Below are 14,235 nucleotides of genomic sequence, written 5' to 3' on the forward strand. Positions count from 1 at the left end.
TGGCTGCGTCGTTGAGGGCATGAATGTACCGGCCCAACAGACAAGTGACAGACGAGAAAACTTTTCTTCGTCCACTGATCCATGTGCTTTGAATCCTTATCAGCAGGCGTTGATGGAAAGGTACCTGCCAACAGCTTTAAAGAGCACAAAACCTGGATCACCAAGCTTTCCGGCGAAGGATGGGAAGACAGAAACGCAGGATACCCAGGAGCCACCTTGTATTTTCTAGCCACAGACCTCGAAACCAATGGAGTGGACACTGGTTTCAGCCAGATATCCAAGATGGTCTCAGGTAATGCCTCATTGAAGGGCAGAAAACGTTCTGAAACAGAGGACAATAAATGAGGAACCTCTGAAAGAATGTTTGACTTTAGTTCCGCTGTAGGAAGAGGCAATTCTAAAAGTTCCACATGCTTTCTAATAACAGCGTGGTATGTGGTCACCTCAGTTGGCGGCAAGCCCTCCAGCTCCCACTCAGAAGTGGTGTCCAGGCTAGACTCCTGCAAACCCTCAACATCAGGGTCCACTATCTCCCATTCTTCAGCTCCTCCATGTTCATCCTGGTATTCCTCTCGCTACAACAACCGTTGAGCCTCTCTCGGCACAATCGTCGAAGGAAGGTCCGAGGGAATAGGAGTCGAAACCGGTCAAGCAGCATCTATAATCTTGGCATCGGAAGAGGCCAAATTCCTGGAGCCACAAGCATAAAGGACATGAACGGCGTCTCAGGAAAAGTAGGGGGTAAACTTCCCAGGGAATATGCCAACGGACCCATAGGGCCAACAGGTGCACCGGTAGGAATTGCAGCCTTCACAAATAAGCCCAACATCGCATTTAAGAAATTCTCTGCGAATCGCAATTAGGTAATCTCTATTCCTAATATATGAAACTCAGAGTTTCATTTAGTGATTCCGAGTGAGTTCCAAATTGACCTAGCTCATGAATATAAATGAGGTATGTTGCAAATGGCGAGCCATTAGGAATCGCTAAAATCACAGCAGACCATCATGTCTGTGATTGCTTTAAAATAAAAAAGGCAGCTCATTTTCCATTAGGGAAAATGGGTTGAGTTTAAAAAAAGAATAGTGAAAAGTTATCTTTTCATTTTTTAAGAGTAGACAGAGGCCAGGGGGACCATTGCTTGCTCTTTAAAACGTGTTTACAAGCATTCACATAGGTGAAGGGGTCTCTTAGGGACCCCTTCCAGTTTGCTAATGGTTTACACCTACTTGAAGTAGGTGCTAAAATGCGACTGTTTAGCGACAGCATTTTGTTTGCTAAACATTTGTATACAGCACTACGCATCGCTATTAGGAAGGGATGCCCTAAACACGTCCCTTCCTAATACCGAATGAAAATAAGTTACTTACCTATAACTTTAGTTCTCCAGTATTGGAATCTTTCATAGAGTCACATGCTTGAATCATTCCCCGTCATAGAGATGGGAGTCCCTGGTACAGCAAAATAGCAATGCAAAGCTAATACAAACTAGAAAACTAGGCCTAGGCCCATTTCAGTTTTGTAACATATCCATCTCTTTTTGTAAAAGAGACTAAATAAAAACCTTAACCAATCAGAATAATCCTACCCTCTAGAACCCTCCTAAAGGAACATCAGACCTTCAGATTCTCGCAGCAGTAGTGCAACAGGATTTACCATAAAGGTTCAAAAGGTCCAAAAGGTTGAGCTTTCCCAGGGGAGGAGGGTGGGTCACATGTGAATCTATGAAAGATTCCAATAATGGAGAACTAAAGTTACATGTAAGTAACTTATTTTCTTACTCCAGTATTGGAACTTTCATAGATAAACATGCTTGAATCAGAGTGGCTAGCAGTTATGATCACATTTTTGTACTACTTTTCTCTGAATAAAACAGGCATAGTAAGCAGCAGAAGAAGTAACAAACTTCTCAGTATGAACTCCGGAATCTGTTAAAACAAGCATTTACCAATAGGCATAGAAATGCAGATAATTCACAGTAATCATAAATCTATAAATACGTATCATTATGAATATGCAATGTTAATATCAAAAAATATATAAAAGGAAAGAGAAAGAAAAAATACATCAAAGAATGTGTGAGGTTCTTAGAAAGGAAAATGAAGGAGGGATGAGACAGAAAGCTCACCGTTATTGAAAGAGGTTCCTCAGGACTGCTTGGCCCATTGCCGCATCACTGCGTATCGAAGAATCCAAACAGTAGTGTCTGGTAAAGGTATAGATTTGCTTGACAGATAATGAGGAGATTGGCCCTGGTTTCCACCTTGACCGTCACCACCCAGCCGGACATTGGGCATAGTTCCTACTCATCGCCCCGCTATTACTCCTTCCTCCCCTCCCTCCTACGAAGTATTGAATCATTGTTTATGTGCACTGTACCTTATTATGCTCTTGTATCTGATGTAACTTGTAACACAACGATCCTAAATGTAAAGCGCTCTGATACCCTCTTGGGTCAAGTTCACGCTATATAAAACTTTATAAATAAAAAATGTATACTCTTCCAGGTTGTCGCTCTACGGGTGGCCTGGATAGGTACCCCAGCAAAGAGGGCCGTCTAGGAAGAGACTGCCCTAGTGGAGTGAGCACGGACCTTCTACTGGAGGGGCTTTCCAGCCACTGGATGACAGTATTGGATAGCACTAGAAATCCAACATGCAATGCCCCGTTTGGAAAGGGGGAAGCCCTTACGAGGAGCACTATAAGCCACCAAGAGTTGGGGTGACTTTCTAAATTGTTTAGTTCTGCGGAGGTAGAATTTCAAACAGCGCTGAATGTTCAGAGAACGATGGGCTTTCTCAGCCGGTGTTGTAGGCTGCGGGAAAAAAGTCTTAAGACCCAGAGGTTCATTCATATGAAAGTCCGAAGGCACCTTAGGGATGCACTTGAGGTTAGTACATAGCATTACTCTGTCATCTTTGAACAGAAGAAAAGGCTCCTGGATAGTGGGGGCCTGCATTACACCAACCCTCTTAGCACATGTTAAAGCCAGAAGAAGAGCAAGCTTGCATGACAGAAATTGTCTTTTGGATAGGTTCGAAGCGATGCTTCATGAGTTGAGCCAAGACCACATTAAGGTGCCAGAGTGGTGGAGGAGGTTTGATTGGAGGAAAACTCTAAAAAAGTCCTTTCATAAACTGTTTGATTATTCTCGCTGACCATAAAGAAGGGCCTGAAGATGTTCTTCTGAAATGAGAAATGGCTGCAAGGTGAACTTTAATAGATGCATGAGCTAAGCCCGCTTTGGCCAATGAAAGGATGTAAGGAAGTATCTCATGAGCTGAAGAAGAGGAAGGATGGACTCCTGATTCCTGGCACCAGAGACAAAACCTCTTCCAATTCATTTGATATGTTTTGTTAGTACTCTGAGCCCGGGCGTGGGAAAGAATGTCCTTACACTCCGTGGGAAGACTCAGGTGATCGAACGCTCTGTGTTCAGCAGCCATGCCGATAATTGAAGAGATTTGGGATGCGGATGCAGCACTTGGCCACGGGACATCATTAGTAACGATGGGATGGGATCCAAGAGAATTGGTTGCCTTTCCGAGAGAAGTAGTAGTTCGGTGTACCAATACTGGCAAGGCCAAGACGGTGCTATGAAGATCATCCTGCAGGGCTACCTTTTCATCTTAAGACTCGGCAAAAGAGGAATGGGTGGAAGAGCGTAAACAAAGGCACCTGACCATGCCATCGAAAACGCATTCTCCCAGGATCCATTGTGGTGTTGCCAGCTTGCGCAGAACCAACATTCCTTGTTCGCCAACATCACAAATAGGTCTATGGAAGGTTTGCTCCATAGCCAGAAAATGCTGTCCAGAGTTTCCCGATTCAGTTCCCACTTGTGGCAAGCAGACTTGAGCCTGCTGAGAGTATCTGCTGTTGCATTGAGATTTCCCGGAAGGTGCTCGGTTTCATCGAAACCCCTTTTTGGATCACCCACTCCCAGATGCCTTGAGCTTCCAGTGACAACAGACGGGACCTTTTGCTGCCCTGCTTGTTGACATAATGCATCACCGTCGTATAGTCTGTCCTGATGAGAACCAATGAGTTTCTGATTCTAGAAAGATGATTGTAGGGTTAAGCGATTCTCTCTTAGTTCCAGCAAATTGATGTGGAGAACACAATTATTTTGCTGCCAACGGCCACTTATTTGAAGATTTTGCAAGAACGCTCTCCAGCCTTCCAGGGATGCCTCGGTTGTTACAACTCGAGGGGCCGTGGATGCCAGAAAAGAGAGATCCTATGAAATGTTTTCCTGATGCATCCACCAAGAAATGGCTTGCACATCAGTGGAGTCCCCTTGATGATATCCTCGAAAGACTCGCTCACCTGGCGCCATTTTAAGTCCAGTTGTTCTTGAAAAATCCGCATCCATAGCCTGCAAAAGGGAATCAGAGGAATGCAGGACGACTTGGACCCTAGGAGGGATTTGTAAAGGCAAACTGAAAGTGACTTTTTTCTTATGAATAGTTGAGCCATAGACACTAGTTTCGCTAGCCTTTCTAACGATGGAAAAGCCTTGTTGAGAGCAATATTCATTATGGCCCCCCGAAATATGGTGCTTTTGGAAGGGTGCAAGTTTGACCTCTCCCTGTTGAGGGTAAGTCCTGGATTATAAAAAAAGTCTTGTGCAGGCTGTCAGAGGAAAGCCTCTACCGGAGCCAGACACTTTATAAATATCCCTGGGGCCGATCTTAGGCCAAAAGGCATTACTTTGAACTGATAGTGGCTCCTGGCTACAGTAAAGCGAAGAAACTTCCTGTGCGATGGATGAATGGGTACATGGAAATAGGCGTCCTCTAGGTCTAGAGCTGCCATGAAATCTCCTGAATTTAGAAGCAGACGTATGTCCTGTAAGGAGACCATTTCAAGGACTGCTTTTTGAGATTGTCGTTGAGCGCCCTAGGGTCTTGGATAGGCTGCTACTTTTTGAAACTGCAAACACAACAATGATGGACAGAATGTGGATCAATGTCACACATTCACCCCAGTCCAAAGATCTGGGCCCAAATCCATCGTTTTTCCACTCTACACCACCACCATCAAGCTAGCCGGGCTGATGAGAGGTGTTACCTCGAAACCGGGCCGGTCCTCGGATGCTTGTTTCCGTTCTGGGAAGGACATGGCTTCTGTAGTTCGGACTGGACTGTTCCCATGGGGCACAGGGTCAGCGCTGATTTGCATATCGCCATTGTCTAACCCAGGGTGGTGTGGAGTGGAAAAACGATGGATTTGGGCCCAGATCTTTGGACTGGGGTGAATGTGTGACATTGATCCACATTCTGTCCATCATTGTTGTGTTTGCAGTTACCGCTCTAAGTGTACTGGGGATACTCAGACGTGAGTCCCAGGCACTCCACACCACTGGAATCAAGCTAGCCGGGCTGATGAGAGGTGTTACCTCGAAACCGGGCCGGTCCTCGGATGCTTGTTTCCGTTCTGGGAAGGACATGGCTTCTGTAGTTCGGACTGGACTGTTCCCATGGGGCACAGGGTCAGCGCTGATTTGCATATCGCCATTGTCTAACCCAGGGTGGTGTGGAGTGGAAAAACGATGGATTTGGGCCCAGATCTTTGGACTGGGGTGAATGTGTGACATTGATCCACATTCTGTCCATCATTGTTGTGTTTGCAGTTACCGCTCTAAGTGTACTGGGGATACTCAGACGTGAGTCCCAGGCACTCCACACCACTGGAATCAAGCTAGCCGGGCTGATGAGAGGTGTTACCTCGAAACCGGGCCGGTCCTCGGATGCTTGTTTCCGTTCTGGGAAGGACATGGCTTCTGTAGTTCGGACTGGACTGTTCCCATGGGGCACAGGGTCAGCGCTGATTTGCATATCGCCATTGTCTAACCCAGGGTGGTGTGGAGTGGAAAAACGATGGATTTGGGCCCAGATCTTTGGACTGGGGTGAATGTGTGACATTGATCCACATTCTGTCCATCATTGTTGTGTTTGCAGTTACCGCTACTTTTTGAAAGCCTTCTGAACCAAAAAGAAACTGGAGTAGAACCCTTTCCCTCTCTGGGATATTCGAACTGGTTCTATTGCCCATTTTTAAAACACTACTTTGGCTTCTAGGCACAGGAGACGTAGATGTTTCATTGTGTGTAAATGAGAAGGTGTGGGTGGCGTAAGATGAACACATTCCAAAGTATGGCCAAACTGAGCTATGTTGAGCACCCATTGATCTGTTGTTATCTTTTGACAGTTTTGTGTGTAAAAAGAAATCCTTCCCCCTACAGGCGCCTTGTGTTGGGAAGGAGAAGTAGCCAAGGACTGAAAGCTGTTATTGTTGACGTGATGAGTCCTTCCCCTGACAGTCTGCTCTTCTTCTGGGTGCTGATCTGGAATAGGCCGCAGATTATGCTTTCCGCTGATTTTGTCATGGACAATAAGTCTGTCTGGATGAAGTGTAAGAGGGGTACCTGTATTGTTACCTCTTACCCAAGCTCCTCGAAATGGAACCTTAAGGTACTGGAGCATCCCAAATGACTTTGCTGTGTCAGTGTCCTTTTTTATGTCTTGGAGAGCAGCGTCAATGTGTTTGCCGAAAATGGCTTATCCATCAAAGGGAAGATCAAGGATCTTATCCTGAACTTCCGGCCTAAAAGATGTTGCCTTGAGCCAACCCTGCCGGCATAGGACTGCTGAACCTGCCAGAGCCCGAAAGCCGTTGTAATGATGTCTTATTGCGCAGTTTATGACCTCCGAGGAAGCTCTCTCACCCTCCAGGAGGATTTTCTTGGCCTCAGATGTACTCTCATCTGGAAGTTGGTCGTTGTAAGGAGAAGGTCACACCACATCTGTCTATCGTAGCAGCCTAAAATAGCCAGATAATTAGAAGCTCTGACCATCAATCCAGACATTGAAGAAAACCTTTTGCCTGCGTTATCAAGGCGCCTGCCTTCCTTGTCCGGAGGCGCAGAGACTGGAGCTGCCGGATTCTTAGACCTCCGTAGAGCCACCTGTGATATTACTGAATCTGGCTTTGGGTGACCCAACAAACAAGCCAGACACTCCTCTGGGGCCTTACATTTTTTCTCCAATCTTTGAAGTACAGGAACCACAGTGGCCGGTGTCTTCATAACCTTGAGGCCCTCCTCCCATAAATAACTAACAGCGGGAATTGCTCATACAGATTTCCTAAACGGCTCCTTCAGTTTGTGAACTTAGCATCTGCAAATCAAATCTTTTGGCAGCCCTTTCTAGAAGATTGTGGAAACCACCTATATCCTGTGGTGGAGAATCAATAGGAATTGGTGTGGGGGATGATGGTGTGGGAATTACATTGTCATCCCATTCCCTGTACGGATTTGGAAGAGCTCTGTACCCTTGGCCATCAACCGTGTTGTCCTGAAGGTGGCACCACGATAGACTGTAACAATGGTACAGCCTGAGGAGAAAAAGTCACTGAGTGGTGTATTGGAGGCATTAGTGTTTGTTCCGGAGCCTACGGTGCGGCCGCTGATTAAGTTAGTGCCGTCATCACCATCATCGTCGCTGCCGTTGTCAACGTCGTCACAGTCACTGCCGCAGACGAGAAAGGAACTGTATCCATCAACCTGAGCAGTGCACTCGGCAACGATCACGTTGTCGGTGCTGTCTTAGGAGGAGGTATTGATAGAGACTGACCTTTGCCTGCAAAAACCTCACTCTGCGTCGACTATGTCGATGATGGAGGCTTCATCGACGACGATGATCTTTTCAACAGTTTCTCCTAAGGAGGAACAGAAGAAGGCTTTTTAACACTTTTTCTTCCCTCAAGAGGAGCTGAAGGTGGTACAGAACTTGCCTTCCTTACCCTGCTGTCTCCTGATAAATGTCCTTTACTCTCCTTGTCTGACATCAAGAATAATGGAAAACAAAGTTCTAGGAAAACTTGAAGTAAAAGTGAAGGAAAATACCTTGCAAGAGAATAAAGAAAAAAATAACTGAGCAGAACTCAGTGGCGACTCACTAGCACAACGTGCGGTAGAAAATCTGAAGGTCTGAGGTTCTCTCAGGAGGGTTCTAGAGGGTAGGATTGTTCTGATTGGTTCGGTTTTATATTTGGTCTCTTTTACAAAAAGAGATGGATATGTTACAAAACTGAAATGGGTCTAGGCCTAGTTTTCTAGTTTGTGTTAGCTTTGACTTGCTATTTTGATGTAACAGGGACTCTTATCTCAACAACGGGGAATGATTCAAGTGAATCTACAAAAGTTCCAATACTGGAGTAACGGTATGTATTCACATTTCCAAACTGCAATTCGGTAACATGTTACCAAATCGCTATTTGGGAATGATGCATAATGAAATGCATTTTTCGGTCACAAACAACTCATTTCTGTGAATAGGGATGAATGCGACAGAAAATATTTATGATACATCTGAGCCTTAGTGCCTGCCTGGTCAGCAGCCTCTCTCTGCTGCTTGTGACATACATCCTCGTCCTGCCTTGCAGCGGTGCCTGACTGAGCTAAGAGTCCTCACAATAACAATAGTTGAGTGAATTGGCTCCGCCCTTCCTGAATGATTTCCTCATCATATGAATGGGTGGTGAAGGAGCAATATATTTGTCAAATCCAGGATCTTCTGGGGTGTGGGTGGGCAATGCAACGGGTAGCCGAGGGCAAATGTACTCATGTGACAGTCTTCATCCATCCTTGGCTCCCAAAGGCTGCTCTAAACACAAAAAGTGCCCACTCTGTGCTCGAGATTAAAGGTTCACTACCTAACCTCGGAGCTTATGCACATTTTCATACCCACTCACCTTCAACTGCCTATCCAGCTTACAACCTTCGAATACCTATGTTATGTTATGTTGATTTGTATAGCACACTAATCACTTGTGAGGGAATTCAGGCGCTTTACCTATCTTAACCCATCATTCATTCACAGTAACGTATCTGCTTTAAGCATTCCCACTCACATTTAATCAGAAATTCACATTTGCCCATCCACTTATCTACCGCATTTACTGGCTAACCCATGCCTACACAAATATATACAAATTTGTTATCAATTAACAAAACTTGTTCAGTAAAAAAAAGTATTGGTTTGATCAAGCTTGGCAATCTTGTGGCTATTTCCAAGCTCTTGCAACCCAAGTGTATGTGTTCACACCATTAAGAGCATGTGTATTAAAAACATGTACAGAGCTATAGTTTCCCCACAAAACCACATAGGTTGAGTGGAAGGCACAACAAGTAAAGTCTCTTTAAATGGTAGGTTTGATTACTTACTCAAGTTGGTCATAATTAACACACATCAGTGGCACTTCTGTACTGCAACGCTGGTGAAACTTGTACCCACAGGTCTGACAACGGAAACCTTGGAAAAGCAGCTTCCGACAGAAGTCGCAGAATGCCAACGTAAAGAAGGTCTTTCGTACCTAAGAATCATAAAAATAATTATTTGCAACATCATGATATCAGGTTGGCGCGCTTTTATTATTCATAGTTTAAGAAATCTAATCTTCCTGTATGTAACTTCTGTCTTTTTTACTTCCTTAACCTCTGCATTCTTTATCGGTGCTTAACACGGCTCGGACCCTACGGTAGCTTTTATAGTGATCACCCTTCTCTGTACATGAGACTCTGCTAAAATGTCCTTGACGCCTTTTCACAGCAGAAAAACAATCAGACTGAAGGCTGGTCATCTTCAGCTTGCCCCGGGTTCTGGTCAAAATCCTCCAAATGGCGGACCATTTACAGCCACCAAGAATCAAATAAAGCCTCCACTTCCCATGTCTAATTTGTCTTCCTTCGCCACAGAAAGTGAGTTTAATCTTGGGAGGTAGGGCTCTTGCTATAAAATTCTACAGTACTAAAGTTCTCTTTTTACAGAGAAACCTGACCTTGGTGGGTGAACCCAGACAGCTGACCACCTCAAACAGGAACAGTGAGCTACAGGTCAGTCAACAGAAAGGAACAAAAAATATATAACACAAAGCTTTGAAGGGGCATTTTAAACATGACTTGAGCCCGTCCATCGATTTGCACTTGTAGGTTCAGCACATTATACCTGGTTTTCATTCCAGGCGATCCAAGGACATCACCTAATATGAGCTGGTCAGTCATTTTAGAGCATAGGGGTTATCACCCAATTATAAGCCTCTGTGCTGCCCATCCAGCCCTGAGCCTGTGTACCACATGCTAATTCACTGAGTCGTGCCATTTCTGACTTAGTGTGGTGTCTGCCAGCCCTATACCTCATAGTTGTCTGCTCTTCTGTGCCTGTCTGCTAACCCTGACCAAGTGTGCAAACTGTCCACTTCTAAGCTGTGTGCTATCTGACAATCCCTGCCCCTGGGTGCTACCTGCCACTTCCCAAGTCTCTATAATACTTGCCCATTGCTGCGTCTCAACGTTAAGCAGCAATGTGTCAGCCTTTGTGGGTTGCTCAATTTCACCTAATCATGAACCCATTAGCTATTTGTCCACCTTTGAATCCAAGTGCAGTCACTCCTTAGCCGGTCAAGTGGGAAAATATATGCATTCTTTTAAGCAAGAAACCCCATTTTCAAACACTTCACATTGATCTTTTATTTGGTGACCCCCTTGTCAAAGTCATAGACTCAGAAACTGCTATTATTCCCACATCCACATGACTTGATCTATACCCTGCCGTCCCTTACTGTAAGAACTTAGAAAAATCCATGTTTCCAATACTTATTACTTCTGATCTCATTTACATTATGTTTTACATTAGAAGTGCTCAAAAGGCTACTTTGAGCAAAAAGCATTTAAATAAAATTTGAATCTTACTAAACACTGCTGCTGAATTCTAGGCAGTAAATATTTGAAATTTTAAAAACAGAAAGATACTATAAACAATAAAAATCCCACTGAGCATTTATTTTGCCATACTGAAACACAGATGTGATGAATTTCTGAAGCTTGTAGCAGATTCCTAATATGTTAGGAATTTATGATGTATAGCCATGTGAGGGTTACTGGCAGGTCTTTAAGTGTTCTGCAGACAACATGGGATCTCTATGCTGGTATCTTTCTAGATCCAAATGAAAAATATTTCCTTTAGTCTTGCATCCTCTAATCGAACTTTGTGCAATTGCACAAACGTTTTGCACAATATTCCAGGTTCCTTACAAAAGTATAATTCGTGGCAACTTTAAAGCAACAACAGAGGCAAAGCCAATACGTTGCAGAAGTAAAAACTGTTGGACCTGGCCCTTTTTGGCAGGTTCACCCCGAAACTTTTTGCTTTTCCCTAGCCTGTTTCTGGAACCTGGTGTTGGTGATTTTAGGCCTTTGCGCACTTTTTCACTGTGGTACAGTGTAAAGTGCGTGAGCTCTCTCTGTACCTGCCCTCCCATAGGAATGAATGGGGAATATGTATGCCCATGGTAGTTCCTGATGTGTGGGGAGTGCAGGGTCGAGTTTGGTATGTACGAACTCGTGAGATTAAATGCTGCGTAATGATGTATGTGGCATGAGTGTGTCTAGTGTGGAAGAGCCACTTCTAGACATGGGTGTGCGTGTGTAGTGAGTCTGCAGGCACGTGATTGGCTGGCACGTGGCTCCAGGAGTGCCTGGGCCTGCTTGTGGATGGACTGTCTGGTTTGAGGATGACATGGGCTGGGGAGCCCCCAGGAGGTTGTCTGAGTCAGCCCTTGGATGAAAGGCTGCATCTGCTGCCAGGGAAGGGGGAGGAGATAGCACCTGGGAGTGAATAGGGCTGTGCCTGCCTGACCACAATGCTGGCTCCACCTCCCGCTGGGCGACTGTCACCTCTGCCCTCACACTGAAAGGAGTTCCCTATAACCAGTTCTAGCTGGTTCTCACACTGTCTGCACCCTTTAGACAAAGGATTTTATAGTATAAAAAGGGGCTGTGTCCCCTTTCAAAATGTTCTTGTTTTCTAACTTGAATCCTGCCAGGGGCGTGCTGCTGCTTGGGCCCAGGGGAATCCCTGGGCCCTGCCCAGCCCCTGGATGCCTGGAGGACCCCTCTGCCTTGCCTGGGCTGATAGGGGGACTTTTGCTTGGCCCTGGATGCTGGATGGACTTTGTTTTTATGGACCCCTCTGCTTTGCTTGGGGGGGTTGAAGGACTTCCTTTTTTTTGTTGACCCTCCTGCCCTCTGCTCCTAGCAGGGCCTTGTTGCTGGGTCCCTGATCTCTGAGGGGGGGCCATTCTTGAGGAGCCTTGTGCTGTCTGTGCCCCTCAGCGCTTGGAGGCGCTGTAATTTGTGCCTTAGCACTGAAAAGCGCTTTATTCTTGTCTAGCGCTGGGGAGCGCTTTCTGCTGTTATAGCGCTTGCGAGCGCTTTTATGATCCAGGCAGGTGTCCACCCTGCATTTAGTGCTGCCGCGGACTTGCCGCTTATTTGGCCGTTTTTATTTCGTATTTGAAGCCGGTGCCCACCCGGCATTGCCCCGCGTTGAATTCACCTCTGCTGGCCCGGAGAGTGAATGGGAGGCGCTGTCCCGCCTCCCTGCCCCAGGGCCGCGCTGCGATTGGCCGCAGCCGCGACCCGGAAGTCAGGCAAGCTGCGGCGGGACAACAGGGCGACCCGGAAGTACCTGGACCCTCTCGCGGGGCTCCCGTGCGCTGGGAGAGCCCCGCCGGCTGCCGAGGGTATTTCGCCATCAAGGGGGAGGACGAGAGCCCACCTCGCCTCCACCTGACCCAGCGCGTGGCCCGCTCTGCAATGTTGCTACCGGAGGAGTTGGACCGCGAGGCTCCCAGAGCGAAGGGAGAGCCCCGCAGTCGGAGAAGAGAGCTGCCCCCGCCGCGAGTGAAGCAGGAAGGAGCCCCCGCCAGAGGAACAGCCCGGTGAGTAAAAAGGGCTGGGGGGCTCCGTGAGGGCTGCTGTTGGTGCCGGAGAGAGGCACAAGCCGGTGAGTGGGGCAGCGGTTTCCCGTTTGGTGGAGGGGCGTCGGGACACACTGTCGGTGCCCGCCCCTCCAGAGCAGCACCAGAGGAGTGTCTCCGCCGTCCCGGTGAGTGCGGGACAGTTTTGCTGCTTTGTTCGCAGAGCGGCCCCGGTTGCCAGGGGGGCCGCTCCAACCAGTGGGGCATTTCCTTGTTGAAGAGCCTGAGAGGCTCACGGGGCAGACATTGGTTTTAGAGCCCACGAGGGCCCCGGGGCACTCCGCTGTTTTCGAGTCCCCAGAGGGGGGACTCCCCCAGAAGGGCACCACAGTTGTGTTGGAGAGCCCACGAGGGGCTCAGGCGCCACAATTAACTTTGAGAGCCCCTGAGGCTCCAGCGTGAATTAGGGGGCCATTGTCCTCTTCTAGAGGGCCCTGGGGATATATAATTTCAGAGCCTGTGTGGCTCCAATGTTTGGGGCATGTGATATGCCCAGAGCCTGTGTGGCTCCAGCATTTGGCCACAGTGTTTGGTGTCAGAGCCTGTGTGGCTCCAGCAGTGGGCGCAGTTTGCGCCTAAGGGTCAGTGAGGACCCTGTCGCAGTTTTGATTCACAGCTGCCCAGCAATTAGTGGGCAGCTGCACCGTTTAGGTCATGTTGGTGTTCCCAGGTGCCCAGCAAGTAGTGGGCACCTGCAACGTTTAGGTTTTGCGCCGGTGGCGCACCCCTGACTGGCGCTGCATGGCAGCGCGCCCTGACATTCTGGACACAGGGCTCTTTAGTCCCTTTATTAGATGGGGGCTGGTATGTGATTTTATTTAGGCGCAATGTGATTATTATGTGACGGTAATTGCCTAATGTGAGTTTTGCGCAATGTGATGTGGTGCTAGGAAATGTAATGCATTTAATATGATTACGCACCTTGATCTTACACCTCTGAATGTTTTTGTGCATCATGTGTTTTTGCGCTATTTGCGCTTTTGCGTTCTAACAAAAACCTTTTGGCTTTATCACTGCTTTTTCCGCGTAAGACTGTTGCCTTGTAGGAGCATGCAGTCTATAGAATGTGGTCTATTGGACAGGATTCCAATCATAAAAGAGGTGAAAACAAGCTGTTTAAAGGAGACGCCTGGGAGTAAGAACATCACAACATTTAGTTGATACGAGGTTTCATAATAAAATAACCAAGAGGTGATTTTAAATGAAGAAAGAGCTTATTTCACTCCGTTTTCCAGGTGGGCCGAAGGGGAAGCTGAGGCTCTGGCAAAGTTGCCTGCTAAAACAGACCGCCAGATGGACTCAGCAAACCTGGGTCCCAGTGAAGTCGATGAGCGTCAACAGACAATGGCCAAGATCCAAGGTAAAACCCCATTGTGAATAATAGTAATTGGGGAATAGGGAAGCCTCCAGCAC

At 46.9% G+C, this 14,235-nt stretch overlaps 1 protein-coding gene across 1 annotated transcript in view; it reads right to left on the bottom strand.

Moving 5' to 3' along the window:
• Window positions 1-14,235, bottom strand: part of BRAF (B-Raf proto-oncogene, serine/threonine kinase) — an 805,579-nt gene that overhangs the window by 505,447 nt on the left and 285,897 nt on the right. The window contains exon 6 of the mRNA XM_078668198.1: window positions 9,230-9,378. Coding sequence (XP_078524324.1) covers window positions 9,230-9,378 — 149 coding nt within the window. The remainder of the gene's footprint in view (window positions 1-9,229; window positions 9,379-14,235) is intronic.

This window comes from Lissotriton helveticus, chromosome 1_1, assembly GCF_964261635.1.
Source record: "Lissotriton helveticus chromosome 1_1, aLisHel1.1, whole genome shotgun sequence".
NCBI lineage: Eukaryota > Metazoa > Chordata > Amphibia > Caudata > Salamandridae > Lissotriton > Lissotriton helveticus.